This window comes from Chelonoidis abingdonii, chromosome 1 (assembly GCF_003597395.2).
Source record: "Chelonoidis abingdonii isolate Lonesome George chromosome 1, CheloAbing_2.0, whole genome shotgun sequence".
Lineage (NCBI taxonomy): Eukaryota > Metazoa > Chordata > Testudines > Testudinidae > Chelonoidis > Chelonoidis abingdonii.
Genome location: NC_133769.1, coordinates 320,901,073 through 320,923,259, shown reverse-complemented (window position 1 = coordinate 320,923,259; position 22,187 = coordinate 320,901,073). Strand labels below are relative to the sequence as shown.

Genomic DNA, 22,187 nt, shown 5'->3' with positions numbered 1-22,187 from the left:
TTCTTGAGGGCATGGGTTTCTCTCCCCATGCCTTTCTTCTAATGTGTGTGTGTGTGGGGGGGGGGGGTTCCTCCTTTCTTTCAGTCTCTTCTAGGGTGGAGAACATTTTGGGCTTCACCCATTTGGGTACGTTCCCTTTCCCTATCTCATCATTGCTTCATCTCCTACTCTACCATTCTCACTTTGGATCTTCTCGTGTCCCTCATTTCCTATTTTCCTCTGTCTCCTCCATCAACTACACCCTCGCCTCAAGAAAAGGTATATGGGGCATACACACACCTGCTCGCTGTTCTTCTCTATGCCTTGCTCTCACAGACCCCCTGGCAGTTCTCAACAGTTCTCCACAGTGGATCCTGTAGCAGGAGGCCACTCGGCCAGCTGCCCAGGACTCTGGCTGGGATTTGAGAGACCCCCAAGAGTGTGTGATGGCATTAATAATGCACTGGAGTCCTGGAGCAACCGAGACAACCAGCAAGTCTGTTTCAATGGGTGCAGAACTGAGTTCTTATTGTGCTGCATAAAATAAACCACAACATTCAGTATGAAATCTAGTGGAGCTACTATGCCTAATTTCAGCCCAAACACAGAAGGCCCAATTCTACCACACCTAGTGGGGCTATGTAGTCCCTTACCGTACTGATTTCACTGAGTTAAGTGGATTGAGAGATTACAAGACTAGCTCAAAGTCACACTCCTGGGCAATGTCAGAGCCAGGAACAGAACTCCAATGTCAATAGGACTAAGCACAAACTAAGACACTAGTCAGCATGAGTGGGTTTGGCAGGAGCAGGCACTTTTGGTGGGTCACTGAGCAAAGATGCTGAGGTTTATCTATGTTGCTGTTGATCTGGAGGGCTAATAGGTTTGCCATCACCAAAGAGACATTTACTTTAACATGGTGGAATTTTTACAGGGAGAAGAGTTTAGATTTGGGGTCTGTCAAACAGGCTCCTTTTAATCAATTAGTGTCATTCTGGGCTGCAATGAAGTTGGTTTACATTAAAGTTCTGGAAAAGTTTTCATAAAAACTCTTTTCTTTACATTGGCCCCAGTTTATCTACCAGATCTCCTGGATCTGTAATACTGGTGTGTTCTGTACTCTTTTTTCCATCAGAAAGTGCATAGACAGTAGAACAAATGTCAGAAGTGCCTAAGCCCCTCACTTTATTGGCAGTACTGCCAATCTGAGGGGGGGGCAGAGGGGGAGATCAAAGTTTTGTGTACACCTGACCAATTTGGTGCATGGAACAGTGACAACATTGCAGTAAGCCAAATGTTTAGGTGGCTGGACAGCTCCCTCTCATGGCAGCTTGAACACATTTTCAGGCTCTTTAATGGGTTTGTTACTATTCATGCTGCACACTCAAACCCACCGTGACTAAAATGGCAAGGAACTGTGACTTCTGCTTGTGTCTCTATCAAAGAAAGTTACTCCAACTCCACTGCTGCTTATGAACTGCCTGCCCTGGGCTGCAGCTGGAATTCTTGGCTCCCAGTACTAAAATGAAGCTGGAAGCTTAAGCAGATGAAGGAGCTCTCTGGAGTGATTAGAAAGGGAGTGCAATCAAAACTACGGGCAAAATCCTAAGCTTGTCGTCTTGTCCCATATGATTGCGATGGGGATGGCAGTGACTAAGTGGAGGGTCCAAGAGGCAGTTTGCCAGCATAGAGCAAATGGCTCAGGGGTCTGGAGGCAATGAACTCAGCAGACGTCCATACTGGCGGCTTCAAGTAGGAGCAGCACAGGCCCTTCCCAGCAGGTTGTGTCAACAGCAGCCTACATGAAGGGAGCCTGGGGGTTGGCCATGCCCCAGAGGAGCAAGCTCTGCAGTCCCTTGAAGCTGTGCAGCACCACAGTAAGTGTGTTTTCCAGGTCCTCTCCTTAGCACTATGGCCTCAGGCAGTGATGTCCAAGAGGAAGTGAACCAAACTGGGAGTCAGAAGACCTGGGTTTTATTCCTGATACTGACAAGCTGTGTGATTGTAGAGGTCTCATTTAACCTCTCTGCGCCTTGGTTTCCACATCTGCAACAGGGAAAATGATACCCACCTTTGTAAAGAACATCGCTATCTATAGATGAAAAGCATTCTATATGTTTTCAGTATTATTACAGTTGTGATCCTAACCAGCCGCTGCATGGGTGCACTGGGGGAAGAAGGGACAGAAAGTGGCTTCTTGCACCCTCTGTCCCCAGTGGAGGAGAGGACAAGGTTTTGCTGCTAAAATGACCATAAGAGGACTCCCAAAGCAGTTTTCCAAGGAACAAATAAAGAGGAGCAATGAGGTTTGAAAAGACTGGAAATGGACCTCTCACACATTGATGATGGAGAGCCAAAAGGGTGATACAGTGTTTACAATTGTTTCAACAATGCAAGACGATAACATGGGAGCAGTCTGGTTCAGCATGAACACACAACAGCATTCCCTGCCACTCAGGTTTGATTCCAGATAACACATCAAAGAGAGCGTCAGCGAGTTACTGAGATAATGAAGGTGTTGTGTGCACTTCCTGAACAAACATGCCCATTCATGTCATCCACTAAAAAAGAACACTGTTTTTGCCACTAATACTTGAGTTGTACAAGGCTTCAATTCCTTCTCAAACTAGAGCACAGCATAACAGTGCAGGTCACGGCTTGGGAGACTTTGGCTTGCACTCTTAGGGAAAAAAAGTACCAGGGGATTTTTAATTTCTACAAAATGCAGATAGGACTTCGGTCCTTAAAGTTTTATAGGACAGGTCTGCACTCAGGAAGCTCTTCAGACACTTTGCAAGGAGGAGGAGGGGTTTGACCCTGCTGATATTCATTCTAGGAATATCAGCCCTGGTTCTTGGCCCAAAAGCCCTGTCCCTTCTGGCATAAATACTGCAGTCATTTGGACAGCACCATTTCTTGTATAAAGCTGCAAAGACCTGTCAGTTATTACAAACAAGATCAACTAGACTGGGGGAGTCTTCCAGAGCTGAAGAAGTGCAGATTAAAACTTTCAGTCTCCTGTGGTTAGCTTTCTCCCAGAACTTCAATCATAAGCTCGAGGGGCTTTGGGAGGGGTTTATTCAGTCACCTGAAAGTCACCAGGCTCCTCTTAAGCTATGTCTTACACTGGCAATTGGAAGACACAACTTTTGCCATTCAGAAGTGTTAAACTTTAACAGAGGTGTTAAAGTCAAAAGAGCCGACAAACAGCAGCTACACTGCCCAACTTTTAGTGACACGGCTGTATCAACACAGCCGTGTCACTAAAAGCTGCGTAGTGTAGAAACATGGCCTTAGTCAGGACAAGTTAATGGAAGATGGATGGGCCTGTGAGGCTATAAACTGTAATTGTAAATGAGAGGGCAAGCTGCCGGCAGAGCTCAAAAAGTTCTGTATTCTATCCCTTGCTCCTAAGCTTTGCCATTTTTCACTTAGGTCGGTATTTCCAAAGCTGGGCGCCTAAAGTCAGGCTTCGAACTCTGCACCTAAACAGCAGTGGGCTGGTTTTCAGAGGTGCTGAGCAACCCCAGCTCCAAAGGATACTGAATGGGAATGATGGGCACTCTGAAAATCATCCCACCTTTATCTAGGTGCCTAAATACAGATTATGGAGTCTGACTTTGGGTACCTAGATGTGAAAATCTGGCCCTAGTCTCTAGTCTCCTCTTGCTGGGAAAGGGCACTGAGAAGATTGTAGAAAAATCAACTCTAGCAGAATCTGATAGGTTCTAAGTTTCTGGAGAACAGTTAGTCTGGCTTTGAGACCAGGCCAACAGTTTCAATGGTCAACAGTCTCCTCAAATCAGTGGGCAGTTGTCTTCAATACTATTGATCATAAAGAGCTGCTAACTCATTAACTGAACATGGCTGGGATGGATGAACAGCTTTGAAGAGATTCTCTTCGTTCCTTGTGGCGAGAGATCAGAAATGTGTGGAACACCATCAATTCCTATCAAGTTCAATGAAAACTGAAGGTGTTCGGCACCTCACAACTAGGCCTCACCACTTTCATTCTACACCAACTACAGTCTGTGAATTGTTTAGTAGCATTAATATATTTTTTTATGTTGGTGGCTAGATAAAAACTCTATTGGAAAAGATCAACCCAGTTAACTAATCCCTGGGATTTCCCTTTTCTTTCCAGAAAGGCAACAGAAGAGAAGGAATCCTTACTTTAACAAAGCTCATTCGGATAGTGCACATCTTGGTCAGCTCGTACACCACCTCAAAGCCATGGTTGACTGACTGGGCAAGCAACTGAGCAAAGAGCTGGTTGTTGAAAATCTTGAGGCTGCAACCACTGGGGATCTTGCAGACAGTGGCTGGATGGAAGCCATGCTGATAGTTACAGTTGCGGCTCTGTACAAAAATGCTGCTGTCACTCACGCATTCTGCATACACCTCGCCACCAACATAATAGAGATGGACACCTTGAAAGGACAAAACCACAAGTTATTTCTCTGTAATACTTGACATATATTATATTAGGGCTTTACGCTTTGGCTACTTTACTTCTGTACAGTGTAGCAAGGGGGTGTGGCCTCCCTCAGAGACTAATGGAAGGAATCCCTGTCCACACCTTGGTGGGCGGAGCAAGGACACCCACGCCCACCCTGCCGGAAGCAGAGGGGTGGGACAGGAAGTATAAAGGGTAGACCCTGAAGCTCAGTTGGGCTACAGCCACCAAAGGAGACAGATGCCGCCCACCTGCTGCTAGAGTGGGAGCCTGAAGAGGACCTCAATTGTGCTAACTCGCTAGGATCGCCAAAGCTGCCAGCCAACCAGGATGCCAAGGAGCTGATGGGACTGTTGCTGATTACATGTTCTGAGGAGACAGAGGACAACCCCAAGACACAGGTACCACAGCGAAGGGAGTATAGAAAGTAGCCCAGGGACACCCGACTACAATCCAGTTGTGTTGTTGCCTGAATCCAGGTCAGCGTGTTTTGGCTGGATCACCACTGACCCATTGGCGGAACCATCTGCCAATGTTAAGGCCCTGGGCTGGAACCCGGTGGAGTAGGGTGGGCCCCCTACTGCCACCCCCACCCCAGGGCAGCAGCCTCCCCACTTTAGGCCAAGAGGCCTGCGTTTGTCTGCCATTTGCCAGAGTTAGGATCTCAGACTCTTTGGTGCTCTGCCCTGTTTCCAGGCCTGAGCCCCTAGATTGCTCATTCTTATTGGAAGGCCTGTGAGGTTCCAAATGATTACTTGGGACAACTAATGAAAAACAGGGTTCGGAGTGGTGGTCAGAGGTTCAAAATGAGGGATCCAGGTGGGGACACCGAGCAGAGGACTCCGGACAGTTCTCACTGCTCCTCAAAGATGTCTAGGGAGCCAGCAGATGCTGCCCAGTGGACCTCTGCCCAGAGGCATGAGACTAGGGAAGACTGATAGAGGCCCCACAGTCGCAAAGCACTCCCTCATCCAGTATCCTCCTCCTGGTATTGTAGATGGTGACCCGTGGCCAGTGCCAGGAGGAGGCTGACGAGGAGGTCTCACAACTTTGTGGGGACATGTATAGGGTGTGCAAAAATGAACAGGTATGGGGAAAAGTGCAGCCAGAACCTCAGGAAGAGATGCTGGAGGAGCTGGAATAGGGGCTGCAACCTGGTGCATTCAAGATCGGTGTGCGACAGGTTCTCCCTCACGCTGCAGAAGGGGCAAGTCTCGGGAATGGGGGTGAACCGCGCCAGAAACACCCATGCTCACAGCTCCGTGGAAAGAGCTGCCAACCGATGTCCCCAGCAGGCCATGGGACCAAGGTGGAATAGAGGCTGGCCCACCAGGGCTCCTCACCCTCTTCAGGTGGAAAGTAGTGCCGCCATTTAATGTTGGGGCGGGACAAAAGGGTGAGGAAATGCAACATGTGAGCATGAGTATGTACAGTTGATCCCTAGGTGCGGTTCGAAAGCAGACCAGCTGCAGGGTACGCAGCTGGCTAGGATTGTAAACGGGTGGGTTCTGGGGGAGCTCACGGAACAGGGGCCTGATAAAAAGGTCCGGAGGGGTAGGGTGAGGGGCGGGCAGGGAGCTCCCTCTCACAGGACCCGCTGCAGGAAAACGAGAGTTGTCGTCGATAAGGCCGCCCCCACCTCCTGGAGTATGCGCAGCGGGGTCAGAAGGGGATGCGTTGACCGAGCACCTGGGGGTCCTCCCAGTCCCCCCGTTGTAGTCCAGGTCGTCTCCAATCCTGGTGGTTTCTGTCAGGACCAGCCTCCAGCGCACTGAGGGAGACTCTGCCCCCTGCACACGAAGCTGGTTGCCAAAAACAGCTTCCAGGTCTGGAGGAGGTCCTAGTAGAAGGCGGGCAGCTCAGAAAGGTCTCATGGAAGGCCTCTCGGGTGGAGAAGGAGGAGCTGCTGGTCATATCAGAGCCCTCAGAGGTGGCGGAGGAAGGCGTGCACCAAAGTGCTCCACGCCGGACTACCTGCACCATAAAGGAGACTCTACAGGGCCTGGAGGTGGAAGACATCGACCTGGCTTTGGAGGCAGACCAGGTCCTGTCATCCCTCCTCCAGGTGGATACTCAGAACCACAGTGCAGTCCTGGCTAGAAAAACTCCAGAGCTGGGCCAGGAATTAGATTGCTTATTGCTCTGCCCTGCCTGGGGGGTTGAGCTTGTTAGACCACTCGTTTCTCTGCCCTGCCTAAGGCCAGAGCCCTGGACTACTTGCTGCCTGGCCCTGCTTAGAGAGCCACGGCCTCAGAGACTGCTAATGCCCCAGTAACCCTTGTCTTGCCAGAGGCCCAGGAACAAGAGGGCATGGCCTCCCTTGGAGGCTGAGGGGAAGGGACGGACACCTAGTCCTACATACAGGTACCAGCCAATTATTACTTCATCCGTGTAATTCCTGTATATCACCCTAATGGTAGTTATTGTAAAGTCACAAATTTCCTATACAAAATAATAAAATATTGCTACTGATATATATAAACATCTACATACATATACTTTAAATGTAACATATCATGCACAGAACAAACCTTTCAGTGATTTATGTCACAATTCTATTCCATGCAAGGAAAAAAAAAAAAACTACACCAAAAGAACATTAAGGTTGCAAAATCAGCATACTACAAAGTTAGGAAATGCCAGAATTATGGTTGCCTGCGGAGTCTTAATTTGCTCCCCTGCACTCCCAATGCACACTTGATATGCCTCATTCAGTACATAGAATGGATGGTGCTCTCTTACTGAGCAACCATTCAGTAGTTATCAATTATTTTGGATATTTTTCTACATTTTCAAATATATTGATTTCAATTACAACACAGAATACAAAGTGTACAGTGCTCACTTTATATTATTTTTGATCATTTTTACAGTGCAAATATTTGTAATCAAAAGAAATACTATTTTTCAATTCCCCTCATACAAGCACTGTAGTAAAATCTCTTAATCGTGAAAGTTCAACTTACAAAATGTAGATTTTTTTTCCATAACTGCACTCAGAAACAAAACAATGTAAAACTTTAGAGCCTACAAGTCCACTCAGTCCTACTTTTTGTTCAGCCACTCACTCAAACAAGTTTGTTTACATTTACAGGAGATAATGCTGCCCACTTATTAGTTACAATGTCACCTGAAAGTGAGAACAGGCATTCACATGGGAATTTTGTAGCCAGCATTGCAAGGTATTTGTGTGTCAGATATGCTAAACATTCATATGCCCCTTCATGCTTGGCCACAATTCCAGAGGACATGCTTCCATGCTGATGGTGCTCGTTTTAAAAAAAGTGTGTTAATTAAATTTGTGACTGAACTCCTTGGGGAAGAATTGCATGTCTTCTCTGTTTTACTCGCATTCTGCCATATATTTTATGTTATAGCAATCTCAGATGTTGCTCGTTTTAAGAACAAAAAACAACAAAGAGTTTTGTGGCACCTTAAAGACTAACAAATGTATTAGAGCATAAGCGCTAATGAGCCACTTCTTCAGATGTACGGAGTGAAAGTTACAGTAGGCAGGCATAAATATACAGCACAAGAAAAGATGGAAGTTGCCTTACCAAGTGGAGGGTCAATGATTCAATCAGGGTGGATGTGTCCTATTCCCAATCATTGACAAGAAGGTGTGAATGTCAACAGAGTAAAAATTACTTTTTGTAGTGCTAATGATGCCAATTTCATCAGGGTGGATGGCCCATACTCAACAGTTATGGCAGATTACTTCCTGTAGTGACCCAGCCATTCTCAGTCTTTATTCAGGCCTAATTTGATGGTGTCAAGTTTGCAAATGAATTCCAGTTCTGCAGATTCTCGTTAAAGTCTGTTTTTGAAGTTTTTTTTGTTGAATTGCCACTTTTAAGTCTGAAATTAAGTGTCCAGGGAGGTTAAAATGCTCTCCCACTGGTTTCTGAATGTTATAATTCTTGACGTCTGCTCTGTGTCCATTTATTCTTTTGTGTAGAGACTGTCCAGTCTGGCCAATGTACATGGCAGAGGGGCATTGCTGGCAAATGATGGCACAGATCACATTAGTAGATGTGCAAGTGAACGAGCACCTTATGGTGTGGCTGATGTGGTTAGGTCCTGTCATGGTGTCACTTGAATAGATGTGTGGACAGAGTTGGCAATGGGGTTTGTTGCAGGGTATGGTTTCTGGGTTGGTGTTTCTGTTGTGTGTTGTGTGGTTGCTGGTGAGTATTTGCCTCACTGCAGATTTGACAAAATGCAAAGAAGGTACCAATGTGAGATTTCTAAAGATAGCTACAGCACTCGACCCAAGGTTCAAGAATCTGAAGTGCCTTCCAAAATCTGAGAGGGACAAGGTGTGGAACATCCTTTCAGAAGAGTTAAAAGAGCAACTCTCCAATGCAGAAACTTCAGAACCCGAACCACCAAAAAAGAAAATCAACCTTCTACTGGTGTCATCTGACTCAGATAATAAAAATGAACATGCATCAGTCCACACTGCTTTGGATTGTTATTGAGCAGAACCTGTCATCAGCATGGACTCATGTCCTCTGGAATGGTGGTTGAAGCATGAAGGGACATATGAATTTTTAATGCACCTGGCACGTAAATATCTTGTGATGCTGGCTACAACAGTGCCATGCAAACACCTGTCCTTACTTTCAGGTGACATTGTAAAACAAGAAGATGGCAGCATTATCTCCTGCAAATGTAAACAAACTTGTTTGAGCGATTGGATAAACGAGAAGTAGGACTGAGTGGACTTGTAGGCTCTAAAGTTTTACATTGTTTTATTTTTGAGTGCAGTTATTTTTTGTACATAATTCTACATTTGTAAGTTCAACTTTTATGATAAAGGCATTGCACTACTGTACCTGTATTAGGTGAATTGAAAAATACTATTTCTTTTGGTTTTTTTACAGTGCAAATATTTGTAATAAAAATACTAATATAAAATGAGCACTGCACATTTTGTATTATGTGTTGTAACTGAAATCAATATATTTGAAAATGTAGAAAATATCCAAAAATATTTAAATAAATGATATTCTATTTTTAATCGCGAGATTAATCACAATTATTTTTTTTAATCGCTTGACAACCCTACTTAGTATAATATTATATAGTACTTTATGAGTTCCAACATCACAAAGGAGCACTGGGGCAGAGGCAGAATCCAATTTTTCAGGGCAGCATTCAACTGCCTTCAACATCAGACCCTGCTTTCTTTTCATGTAGTTCCCTGTCTCATTCACCACACACCTTCCAACTTTGGCAATAAATGATGCAGGAGTCATACAGACAACAGCTGCCTTCACTACACAGCCCTGATTCATTTCCAGAGCAGGTCCAGCCTGTGCATTGAATGAGATGGGTTCTGTGGAAAACACACTACATGATCACCTAATTAAAGACTGTATCATAACACACGTGCATAAGGAAGCCAAATTAATGTTGCACAGGCACTAGGCTAGAGTTAATCTCTAGCTCACTGTGGCTGCTCTCACTCATGCTAAGCTAGCTCAAGTGTAGTAACTGTGGAGCCACCTGTTGCAATGAAGACAAGCCTCTGTGCCTTTTTTTTTGTCCATCTGCAAAGTGGGAACAACAGGGGTGCTGTGTGCATAAATACATGTAATGATAGTGAGCTGCTCAGACACTACAGTGACAGGGCAATAAAGTATGTGATATAGGCAGACAGAGCGAGAACACTGCCACTGACCAGCCTCAGGGAAGGAAGAGAAAACTAGGAATAGAAATATCAAGTGTGGCAGATGCTAGTAACTTTGGGTGCCCAACTTGAGACAACTTAAAGGACCTGGTTTTCAGAAAATGCAGAGCACCCACTCTGAAAATCAAATCCCTTTAAAGGTACCTCAGACTGAGCATCCAACATGAAAGACAACCAAACTCATAAGTCACTTCTAAAAATTTAGATGACAGTGTTTTATTGTTGTGGATTTTTTTTTTTTTTAAAAATGGATATTATAAAACTAAAATGCTGGGAAGTATTTCCATTTCTCCAATGTGCATTCACTGGAGACAAGCACTTTCAATGACAGACAGTTGGCTGCACTCACTTCCAGAATCCCCAAATCAGGAGTTCCCATGCTTTTATGGGATTTCATTCATCTCTTCAGATCCCTGAGATCCAGCACCCTTGAATCCTCCAGATCTTTTCGGTACTACAAAGTAAACAGATCAGAAGCCTCATGTCTGTCTTTGAAGTTTGACTGCTGAAATTGGACCAATTTCTAGCAGATAATTGCACTGTGCTCTGGATTATTACTTGCTTTGATGTGGTATTTCCAGGAAACAGTTTCATGCTGGTACACTGGATGACAATTCTATTACATACACTTATCCTAGTGACCTAATCTTGTTTACTCACTATTTTTTCTGTTAACAGAAGAGATAGTTGTATCCACTTCAACAGCTTTCATCTGTCTGTCTGCTTTAGGAGCTATGTATCATTGGACCTGTCCTGCAGTCCTGTGCTTAGGGCATTTCCCCTCCTGGGCATTTTCCTTTCACGTTAGATGAATAGGGAAATGCAGAGAAATTAAAGGTTTCGGCTGGATCAGGATCCTCTATGGACAATTAGCTTTCTTCGTTTGAGTAGATTCCTAATGTAAGGTTCTAGGATTTTTAATCAACACAGACAGATCTTCAAATCTGAACAGATGAGAACCATTAGTGTTTACCACATTTTCTTCTTGCTCTGGAGATCATTCCCTCTCTTCCCTTTTGGGCAGAAACTCACAGGAACTAGCTGCCTCAAATGAGAATTTTAACCATGAGAGGCCCAGCAATTGCTGTTTATGGATCTACAACACACTACTAGCGTATGTTCATATACAGTCTTTGTCTTTATTTTCAGATAAACTGGAACTGGACGACTCTCTCATTTCCACTGTTCAAAAAGAAATATTAACTATTTGGGGTTTCACAAAGCATCACAACATCCTAACTGTTCCAAAGGACAATATATAGAAAGGTGGGAGGCCGAGGAATGGCATTCCTGCATTTGGTCTTCAGATTTGCTGGTTTTTGTATCAAGCATATCAGATTTGGCTTGGGCCTTCACCATATTCAATCATTCAGTCTCAAGACTGGACTAGAAACAATTAAAATACTGTTTTGAGACTGGGAACTGGGTAGGGCCACTGAGAGTTGTATTCAGTGGGACCCTCATTTAAAAAAAAAAAAAAAGGAAATGTAGTTTAGCTGATCATTGCTTAATGTAAGTCTTGGTCAGAAGGTTTCTACTGCAACTAAATAAATTACAACCTGAAAAATATTGAGTGTATCTTCAGCAGGGAATAGTCCGGTTCAATCTGGCTGTTTTATGTTCTCCAGCAGAAGCCATTCCAATGGAAGGGGGAAATCTATAACTGAACACTTCAGAGTTTGTTTGTTTTTTTAAATGCAGACTGCAATAGAGGCAGTTGTATACCAACAGGGCCATGTATGTTTATTGATTATTCTGGATCTCAATCAGGAAAGGAGACATTATTTAAAAGACTAGAATCCTCCTGGAAACACTTGTAGTAGAGGTGGGTTGCTTATTTTCTGTGGCAGAGCCAAATTTGTATCTCACATTTCTTCCCTGTTTCTGCCGTTGGCCTGCCAATGCATCAGTGACCTATATCAAAACTTTTACAAGACTAAATGTCAACATCATTACTCATACATTGTTTTAGATCTTCTAAGTGCCATTTGGATTCTTAACTACTTAATCCTCAGACAACTAATGCCAGTTAGATAAGTTATTATTTCAGCTTTATGGAGGGGAAACCAAGACATAGAGGTTTAGCAACTCATCCAAGTGACTTAGTGGCAGAGACAGAAACAGAATTCAGGAGTTCCTGGTTTCCAGTTCGATCTTCAATCATTTCATGGCAAGTGCTGATTCAAGGTTGTGTGAACAAGAAAGAGGACCAGTCACAGAACAGAAGATCATTAGGCTCAAATCCACAAAGGCATTTAGGCTTCTAACTTTTGTTGATTTCAGCAGTGGTAGGAGCCTGTTTTAACTGAGTCTTAGGCCATGTCTACACTGTGTCAATGCAGCTGTGCCGCTGTAAGATCACTTGTGTAGCTGCTCTATGCCTGTGGGAGAGCTCTCCCATCGACATAATAAAACCGCCTACACAAGCGACAGTAGCTATGTCAAAAGTGGTAGTGCAGACATAGCCATGGAGCCTACGGGACAAGATCAGAGCTGGCATTAGGCATTAAAATGTCTCAATTACTCTGATTCCCTCAGAGAGAGAAGAAACAAAGAAGAAAGCAGTGGTCTATGAAGAGGGAGAAGGAAATCCAAAACTCCATGTTTTGTTTTATTTTGAGAAGGTTTGCTGGTCACAGACGTGGCAGGAAGATATTGTTATGAGCTGGGTGAATCCTTATTGTGGGTTGAGTTAAACCCCCATTGAGACTGATAGGTATGAACTCACTCTTCAATTAACATGTCTATGAAAATAAACTCCCATCTTTGGGCTTGGCTACACTTGCAAGTTACAGTGCAATAAAGGAGCCCTGGGCATACTAGCTCACTACTCGTCCACACTGCCAAGGCATGTAGAGCGCTCTGACTCCACGGCTACAGCGCTGCTGGTACTCCACCTCAGGGAGAGGAATAACGTTTGTTGCGCCTTGGCTACAATGCCCGGGCATCAGTGTGAACAAGGTGTTGCATTACTGCGCTCTGATCGGCCTCTGAAAATGTACCATAATCTCCTAAAGTAAAGTGGCCACTCTTGTCATTGTTTAGAACTCCTGTAGGAATGCGTAAATGCCCTTTCAAAGCTCCATTTCTGACAGTTGGCATGCAAGCCATTACTGTGGAATGCTGTGTGTGAGACAGAGAGGCAGGGGCGTAGTGGGGAGGGGAGGTCTGCTGCTGTCTGAACTTACAAGACAGCATGCTGACATGCTCTCAGCCCCCCTAAAAACCCACTCTCTCCCCCCCATATACACACAACACATTCCCTGTCACAATCCACCCCACCTGTCCCATTTGAAAAGCACGTTGCAGTCACTTGCATGCTGAGATAGTTGCCCATAATGCACCACTCCCAATGCCGCAAATGTGGCCACGCCAGCGCACTGTAAGCTGTCAGTGTGGACAAACTGCAGCGCTTTCTCTACTGTGCTCTACGAAAGCTGTTTTAACTCAAAGCACTCTACATCTGCAAGTGTAGCCATGCCCTAAGATACAAGGATAGTGTGAATCCACCCAAAAGCTTTCGGCTGAGTATTGTTTTGGGTAGGTGTGTATGGGGGAGGGAGAGGAATGGCAGAAGTGATACAAGACTGAAAAAAGACAAGAACAGAGAGAGAGAGAGGGGGGCAAAAAAGCAAGAAGGCCAAGCAGTAACCTATGACCACCATGTGACTCTGGAAAAAGCTAGAGAGATTTTTTGGGGCTGTGGACTAAAGAGGCTTGGAGCTGTAAACTAAGAAACTGCTTCTTTTGTTCTGGGTTCCTCCTGCATTTGGAGAAGGAGGACTTTGTACATTCCTAGTAAATAAACAAGACTGCATCAAAGAGAATATCAGAATCCATCAGCTTCTACTTCCAGCTGGAACATCCCCAGGGCCCCATAATGTGACAAGCCGCTTAGGTTGAAAAAGGGGCCACACGCATGCCAAGAGCGGCATCCAGTTTCCAAGGACAGAGAGAGACTGTGAGCTGGATTCCTGTTGAACCAAGATGGAACAAATAAAGGAGGTGCTTGCAGAATCAAAAATGGCCAGTGGGATTGTAAACAAGACATAAAACCAGAGCTGGAGTTTTCACAAAGGAATTTAAAACAAGACCTGGAAGCTTCACAAAACAAATTACAGCAGCATCTGGAGGATTCCCAGAAAGGGCTCAGGGCTGTCAAATCTCTGTTGGAGCAACTGCAAAAACTCCAGGCAATCTGGGATATCCAGATGCCAAGCTCCCAGGGAGGAAAAGCAAGACAGATCAAGGAGGTGACCAGCAACCTGGCTGCCACAGACCAGAAGTTTCCACTAACTACTGGCGACTTGGCAAGCTTTACCCAATTTGGAACTTGCTAACAGAGATGAGCTGCAGCAAGGAGCAGCCTTCTGTCTCTTCTTGGAGAAGGGGTGGGCAGATTGAAATTCTAATGGGGATGTGCCCCTCTCCAAGGCAAAAAGACACCTAAAATGCTCATCATTGAGCAGAATAGTTGCATCACAGGAGGGGCAAGTTTTGAACTCCAGGGATTTTGTTTCAGGTACAGCAGTTAAATCTTGGTACCAGAGAAGCCTCTAAGGACACTTAAAAAAAAAAGTATTGGTTTTAAAGCTAGGAGGTGTAAGAGAAAAATGACAAGTATAGTAATGACGTTATCTACAATTAATTTATATACACGAGTAGGCAAAGTCACAAATGCACAGTGAAGCGGACACTGCAGGGGTTCTGTCTTACTGCCACATGCGATCAGAAGGAACTGATGGGATGGCTGGACCTGCTCTGCTCTTTCTGGCCTCAGCAGGGGGACATGAGGGCATACAGAGCACAGGCATGGCCCCAATGGACACTGCTGGCCAAAATAATTCAGTCGTGTATATGGAGCACATGTGCACTTCACCAGAGGTGGAATAGATGTGGGCAATCACTTGAAAAAGAACCTTAGATTTCTCCTAGATTTAACTGGCAAAAGTCCCCAGAAACACAGAATCAGACTGGACTGATTTCCTTAACCAGAGAAAAAAAGCAACAGAGGAAACGTTAGCAGTGCTATCTAAATGTATAGCTCAGCTAGTTAGCGTGTTGTCTATCTCCACCTGCTTTTTAGTGATAGAAGAACCAGCAGCAAGGCACCAATAATTTTTTTTTTTAGTGACATTTCAATGGCAATATTCTCAGTTGCCAGATGTTCTGATAAATACAAATGAAAACACATACTTCTAAGTTAGAGCAAAGTTTTGTTTTTAATTATGGGTTCCATGTAGGCCAAGTAAATAACCTTTGTAAAGCTACCCTCTTTCCAGTAAAGAGCTGGTGCCTCATCTACTTCTTCAGAAAGAAGCCAAGCAGGTGGTTTTACATTCATGTTGGTTAGGTACATAGACAGATACAATGGACAGACAGACTTTTCTAGTTCTAGACCATGGACATTCTTCCAGGCTCTGTTCCTTACCAATAAGAGAGAATTTGCTCTTACCTTTACCTATGTGTCGCCTTGTGTTTTCTATAGTAGAATTCCTGTTGACATTAGAGAGCAGTCCAAGACAGAATCGGTTCCTGTTATTTGAAGGATCCGTGAATCCATCTATAAGAATACTCCGAGAAGAAGCCTGGAAAGTCTCCCCTACTCGGTTGTTGAGTTCATAGTAGGCAACTGAGCACCAGTGCTGAGGTTCCTCATAGCAAACAGGTCGAAAGTCTGTAGGAGATAAAATAAATCAGGTGCCTAGGTCACAGTAATGCTTGTTTTTCTATCCAAACTCTCAGACCATGATCTCATTCCAGTCAGTCACTTTTCATCAGAGGCAGTCTCAACAGCAGGTTCTATTTCTTCTTAGTTTGCTGACTAGCGCTCCCAAAGGGAGAACATTAGAGAACTTGAGCAGGTGCTTAACCGGAAGCATGTGAGTAGTCCCAGTGAGACTCCAGTGAGACAGCTCTTATGCTTAAAGTAGAGCATGTGCTTAAAATTCTTTACTGCACAGGTTGAGTTAGCTTTGCAGTGCCCGGACAGTTATGTGCACTGTATCTGACAAACAACAGGAGCCAGGAATGAGCAAACTGGTTCAGTTTTACAATAAAAAGTGAGCTAAGCCTTCATGCAACGTGTGATTAAACCTAATGCCAAGCAAGGAGGTTTTGCATTATTATCTCTCTGTCTTATTTCTTATTTTTCATTTTCACATCCCTCAGGATGGCCTGCCACAACCTGAGAGGACAGACAGAAATGCCAAAATGCCACATGAAAGGCCGTTCTTGCTGGAACCCCAACTTTTGCAGACTCAAAGTCTGAATAAAGATCCATCTGAGTGCTTATTTGAACTGAATCTTATTTGTCCCATGAGCATTAATTAACCTGTCCCCCTGCCACGGGCAATGTGAGACCCAAAAAGCAGTGAAACTCACTCCTGCTGTGAAATGTACAATATGTTTTCAACTGAGAGTAGCTAGGCAAGTGGCCAGCAGGAATCAATGATGTCCTTAATGTTTCTGGGAGTATTTATTTGTAGTGGGGGAGGGGAGAGGAAAGATGACTGGAAACTTGGTGGCTGTCACATGGGTTTGATATGTACTGTGACAGACCCAGGCCAGTGGGGTACAGGAGTCTGGTAGAGGGCAAATATACTGGTCACTGGATGAGTAGTTTTCTGTTCACTGAGTGACCAGCGCAGGGGCTGCACTAGAGTAATCAGGAACCTGCTAGAACCAATTAAGGCAGACAGGCTGATTAGAAAACCTGCAGCCAATCAAGGCAGGCTAATCAGGGCACCTGGGTTTAAAAAGGAGCGAGAGGAGAGGAAGTGCATGTGAGGAGCTGGGAGCACGAGGCGCAAGGGTTGAAAGTGGAGGGGGTGCTGCTGGAGGACTAAGGAGTACAAGCAATTATCAGACACCAGGAGGAGGTCTGTCGTGAGGATAAAGAAGGTGTTTGGAGAGGCCATAGGGAAGTAGCCCAGGGAGTTGTAGCTATCATGCAGCTGTTACAGGAGGCACTATACACAGCTACAATCCACAGGGCCCTGGGCTGGAACCCGGAGCAGAAGGCGGGCCCGGGTTCCCCTAAACCTCCCAACTCTGATCAGACACAGGAGGAGCTGACCCAGACTGTGGGGAAGATCACTGAGGTGAGCAAATCTGCCAATAAGCGCAGGACCCACCAAGGTAGAGGAGGAACTTTGTCACAACACCCAAACATTCCTAGCATGGTTACCTTCATCCTCTCTCTCCTTCAGTTGTCTGCTATATGCACTTGTTACTTATTGTCTTAATTGAGATTGTAAGCTTTTGGGGGCAGGGACTGTCCTTTAATATGTGTTTGCACAGTGCTTAGCAGAGCGAGGCCCTGAACCTGGCATCTGTGCAGTACTGCAGCACAAGAAGCAATCGTAACAACTGCACTCAGAGCAGGCCATAGGAAACCAGAGCAGAGGGACTCTTCATACCATAGATTCCATGGGGCACTGCTCCACGGTGGTTGTCTCAGGTGAATGGGTGGCTAAGGGAAGAGCAAGTCAGTAGGTCTGTAAGCTGAGGTCTGTAGTCACTACTGCAGCCCAGAGGCCGTAGAAAGAGGAAGTTACTCACCTTCTGCAGTAATGATGGTTCTTCAAGATGTGTTCCCCTACGGTGCATTTGTGACCCTGTGGCTCTAATTGGAGATTTTAGGTCTGTTTAGCTCGCAAATGCACTTTCCCTCCCTCATGGTCTGCCTCGAGGCTTTCTAGCACAGCGTAGGCAAACCCCCCTCAGTTCCTTCTCTACCACAGAGCCCCATATTGAGAACTCTGAAGTATAGGGGAGAAAGGCAAGTTGTAAAGTACCCATAGAGACACACCCCTTGAAGAGCCTCAGTTACTGCACAAGGTAACTTTTTATTGTCTGAATAGTGTCCCGACTGGTGCTTCACCATTGGTGAATTCACAGCAGTATCCCCCATGGAGGGCTGGGGCTTTGGAGTGGAGTCTGTTACTACAGAGAGTATGAGGAGCCAAAGATGACGTCAGAGGCTCAATCTCCAGCGATCACATAATGTTCTGTGAAAGTGCAGGCAGAGGCCCAAGTTGCTACTCTGCAGATTTCCAAGATAGAGACATCTTTAAAGAGTGCAACCGAGGTAGAAATTGACCTTGTGGAGTGCCAACAGACTCTGTACGAAGGCAACAGGTTGAGTCCTTGATAACAGAGATTAATGCAACCGAAGACCCTTTTGGGTAATCTTTGAGCCAATATCACGGAGCCTTTGTGTCCTTCTGCGAATGAAAGGAAGTCCTTGGTCATTAGGGAGAAACTTGGGATGCAGCCTCAGGGTTACTTTGTCTTTAAAAAAGACCATGAATAGGGGGTGTACCATCAGGATTGCAATTTCTCCTATGCACCTACCTGAGGTGATGGCAATTAGAAATGCTGTCTTCATAGACAGGTGAAAGAGAGAGCAAGTTGCCACGGGCTCAAAGGGAGGTCTAATTCTAGGTTAAGGTCCCAGGTCTGAGAGGGTGGTCTCATATGCAGGAAGAGGTTACCAATGCCTTAAGGAATCTATGCATCAGCAGGTGAGCAAACACTGAGTATCCGTCTACTTGATGGTGGAAGGCTGTTACAACTGCAAAATGTACCTGAAGAGAGTGGAGCGAGAGTTTTGACCTCCTGAGGTCTAAAATCAGAGAGAGAGAGAGAGGACAAGGCCTGGTATATGTGCTTAGAATGACACCAAATTTGTAATTGTTTCCATTTTTGTAGGTAAGTCCGTTAAGTGGTTAACTTTTGGCTGTATAGCAACACATTTTTCCCCTCATCAGAGCACTCTACCTCTTAGTCTTGGAACCATGAAGGAGTCAACCATGGAGGTAGAGGATCCACAGACTGAGGTGAAGGATCATCCTGTTGTTTTGAGAGAGCAACTGAGGAATGGGCCAAAGGGGAACCGGAGGGCATAGTGTCATGTGTGTCCGGTAAGGGAATCAGACTTGTCTTGTTCAGAAGGGGACAATCAGAATAATTCTCACTTTGTCTCATTGGATTTTCAACAGGACTTTAGATAGAGAGGGAATGGGGGAAAGGCATACAAAAGGTCCCTGTCCTATAGGAGGATGAGTGCATTTCCCAGTGAATGTGTCCCCAGTCCAGCCCTGGAGTAGGAGCGGGGATGTTTCTTGTTTCGGTAAGTAGTGAAAAGATCTGTAGTCAAGGTTCCCCAAAGGGTGAATATGTTGCAAAGCACCTCTGAGTTCCGTTCCCATTTGTAGTCGTGAGAACAGTTCCAACCGACTGTCAGCTGTCGCAGTCTGCAGATACACAGCTGAGATAAGCACATTGTGATGGATGCACCAATTCCAAAGTTTGAGTGCTTCCACGCAGAGGGAGAAAGATCTGGCGACCCCTTGCTGATTTATGTAAAACATACAGTCATATTGTCCATTATGACCTTTGTGTGGGTATTCTTGATGAATGGCAGAAAGTGTGCCCAGGCGTTCCTGAATGCTGTTACTGCCAAAGGATTGATATGGAGGGCCGCTCCTGTGGAAGACCACTTTCCCTGAACCTTTTGGTCATATAGGTGGGCTCCCAAGCCTATTAGGGAAGCATCTGTTGTTAGAGTCAGCAGTGGTGGTAGTTGCACAAATCGAACACCTGCTCGAAAGTTGGATGCGTCTTTCCATCTGTCCAGAGAGTATTTTCTTATGCAGGGCACTGATAGCAGTTTGTTTAGTCTGTCCCTGTTTGGAGAATTGATTGAACTGAGCCACATCTGAAGATACTTCATGAACATCTGGGTATTTGAAGTGACAAAGATTCACGCTGTCCTATGACCTAGCAGCTGCAGAAAGCTCCTGGCTGATGCCTAGGGGCTAGACTGGACTGTCCCTATGAGACTCGTGAAGGTGTGGAAGTCGGCATCTTGTAGGTCAAGGGCTGCAACCCAATCTCCTTACTCCAGAGCTGGAATAATGGCTGCTAGGGTGATCATCTGGAACTTTTGTGCCTTCACGTATTTGTTTAGTGCCCTTAGATCTAGAATGCGCCTCTACCCTCCCTTCACCTTGGGGAATCAGGAAATAACGAGTAGAACTCCTTCCCTCTGAGTTGTGTCATAATTGGTTCTATGGCCCCTGAGTGTAATACATCTATTTTTGCGCTGAAGTAGGTTCTCGTGAAAAGGGTCCCTGAAGAGGGAAAGGAAATTAAATGACATAACCCTTTGAAATAATCTCCAAGACCCAGCTGTTGGAGGTGATATTGTCCCAACTGCTGTGAAAGAGGGCCAGGCGACTTCCAAAGGGACATGACAGGCAGAAGGCATCTGATGTTGCAAGAAATAGCTATTTGGACCCTCAACCAACCCATTAAAAAAGTGTTCAGCAGAGAAGGGCAGAGAGGATGTGGACTGGGATGCTGATTGCTTCTGCTTTTGTACTGTGGGCTTTTTCTGCTGCGGTTTGTAATCATGCTGTGATGGTAGGTACTGAGGAGGTCATGACCTCTGCTGTGGTTGAGAGCTGTATCTTCTCTTTTGTCCTGCAGTGTAGATTCCCAGAGCGCATAATGTGGCCCAGGAATCCTGAAGGGTGTACAGAAAGGAGTACGTCTTATTCACAAAGAGCTTGTGCCTTTCAACCATGAGATCTTTCACTGTTGTCTGCAGTTCTTTGGGCAACCCTGGAAAGGTGTAACCAGGAAGCCGGCATCATTACCACTGCCATGAAGACTGAATAGACTGCTGTATCGGCTGCACCCAGTGCTGTCTGGAGCATAGTTCTAGCTACTAACTGGCCCTCTCTGACAGCGGCCTGAAACTGCTCCTTTTGCACCTCTGGTAGATGATCCACAACTACACTGAGTTTCATATAATTAATAAAATCATATTTGGCGATGGTAGCTTGGTAGTTCGTGACTCTAAACTGCAATGTCGCTGATGAATATGCCTTCCTCCAAAAGAGATCTAGTCTCTTCCAATGCCAATTGTGTGGGGTCAACTTTGCGTGATGTTGTTTGCCACGTGCATTAATCATATCTGCTACAATTGAGTTGGGTTGCAGATTTAAAACAAAAAGTCTGCCTCTTTGGGAGGGATGTAGTACTTCCTGTCAGCTTTCTCGCAGGTTGGTGCAATGAAGGCTGGTCTGCCAGATGACTTACAGGATCTAGAATAACCTTGTTAATTGGGAAGGCAATTCTGGATGAAGAGGCAGTGTGCAGAATATTCACCGGTTTGCAAAGTGTCTGTCACCTCCTGCAGGTGAACTTACAGCTCATCTGCCACCCTCTTGGTCTTAAAATCATCACCAAGTGATGGGGGGGGAGGCGGGGGGGGGGCAGTACAGCCTCGTCTGGTGAAGATGAGGAGAAGATTTCAGGAGAGGTAGCTTCTCCTTCAAGTCCTTCTTCCTGTCTTCCAAAGCTTCCTCCTCCACTGGCTCAGAGGCTCTGGACAGAGAGGCCGGAAGGGACCATTTGGTGGATTCTCTCTGAGACACAATGGACACCCTTGACATGTGGGATGTGTATGTTGCCCAAGGATCCTAACACAGCCATAGGCGAGGGAAAGGCATGGATGGCAGAGAAGCCCAAAGGGCCCATAGCACATTCATGGGTCAGCTTGATGGAACTGAGGACCCTTGTATTGTGATGGCAGGCCACAGTGAGAAGCTAGGGAAATGACATCCTCCTGGTCACTGTCAGGCTCATCACTAGGTAAGGGTGGCGTTGACCGAGATATTAGTGGCATACAGCCTGGTACTGAGGACGATTCCGGACACCGGGATGTGCTCGGTACTGGGGCCCTACTACTGAATAATGGTGATTGTGTTTCTTCAACCAATCATCAGGTCGCTAGGGTACTGTAACTCTTGCAGTATTGTTGGCTCACTTGGTACCACAGAGAGTGTCTGCGGTACGTTTCTGGTACCAATGGTTGCGAAGATGCAGAGCACTCCCTAGATGTGAATTTTGTCACATTTGGTAACACAGGTTTACTTGGTGCCACTCCTTTAGAGGCAATACGGTATTTGTCTTTCTTCTCTAGGCAGTGCGACTGAGCTCACAGCGGAGGCACCCTGATGCTTCTGGGTACAGCACTTTGGA

General features: G+C 45.5%; 1 protein-coding gene across 2 annotated transcripts in view; it reads right to left on the bottom strand.

The window, feature by feature from the left end:
* SMAD9 (SMAD family member 9) overlaps positions 1 to 22,187 on the bottom strand; it is a 74,632-nt gene that overhangs the window by 1,576 nt on the left and 50,869 nt on the right. For both annotated transcript variants that reach the window (XM_032805925.2, XM_032805926.2), the window contains 2 exons: positions 15,586 to 15,807; positions 4,153 to 4,409 (listed from right to left, as the gene is read on the bottom strand). In XM_032805925.2, coding sequence (XP_032661816.1) covers positions 4,153 to 4,409; positions 15,586 to 15,807 — 479 coding nt within the window. The remainder of the gene's footprint in view (positions 1 to 4,152; positions 4,410 to 15,585; positions 15,808 to 22,187) is intronic.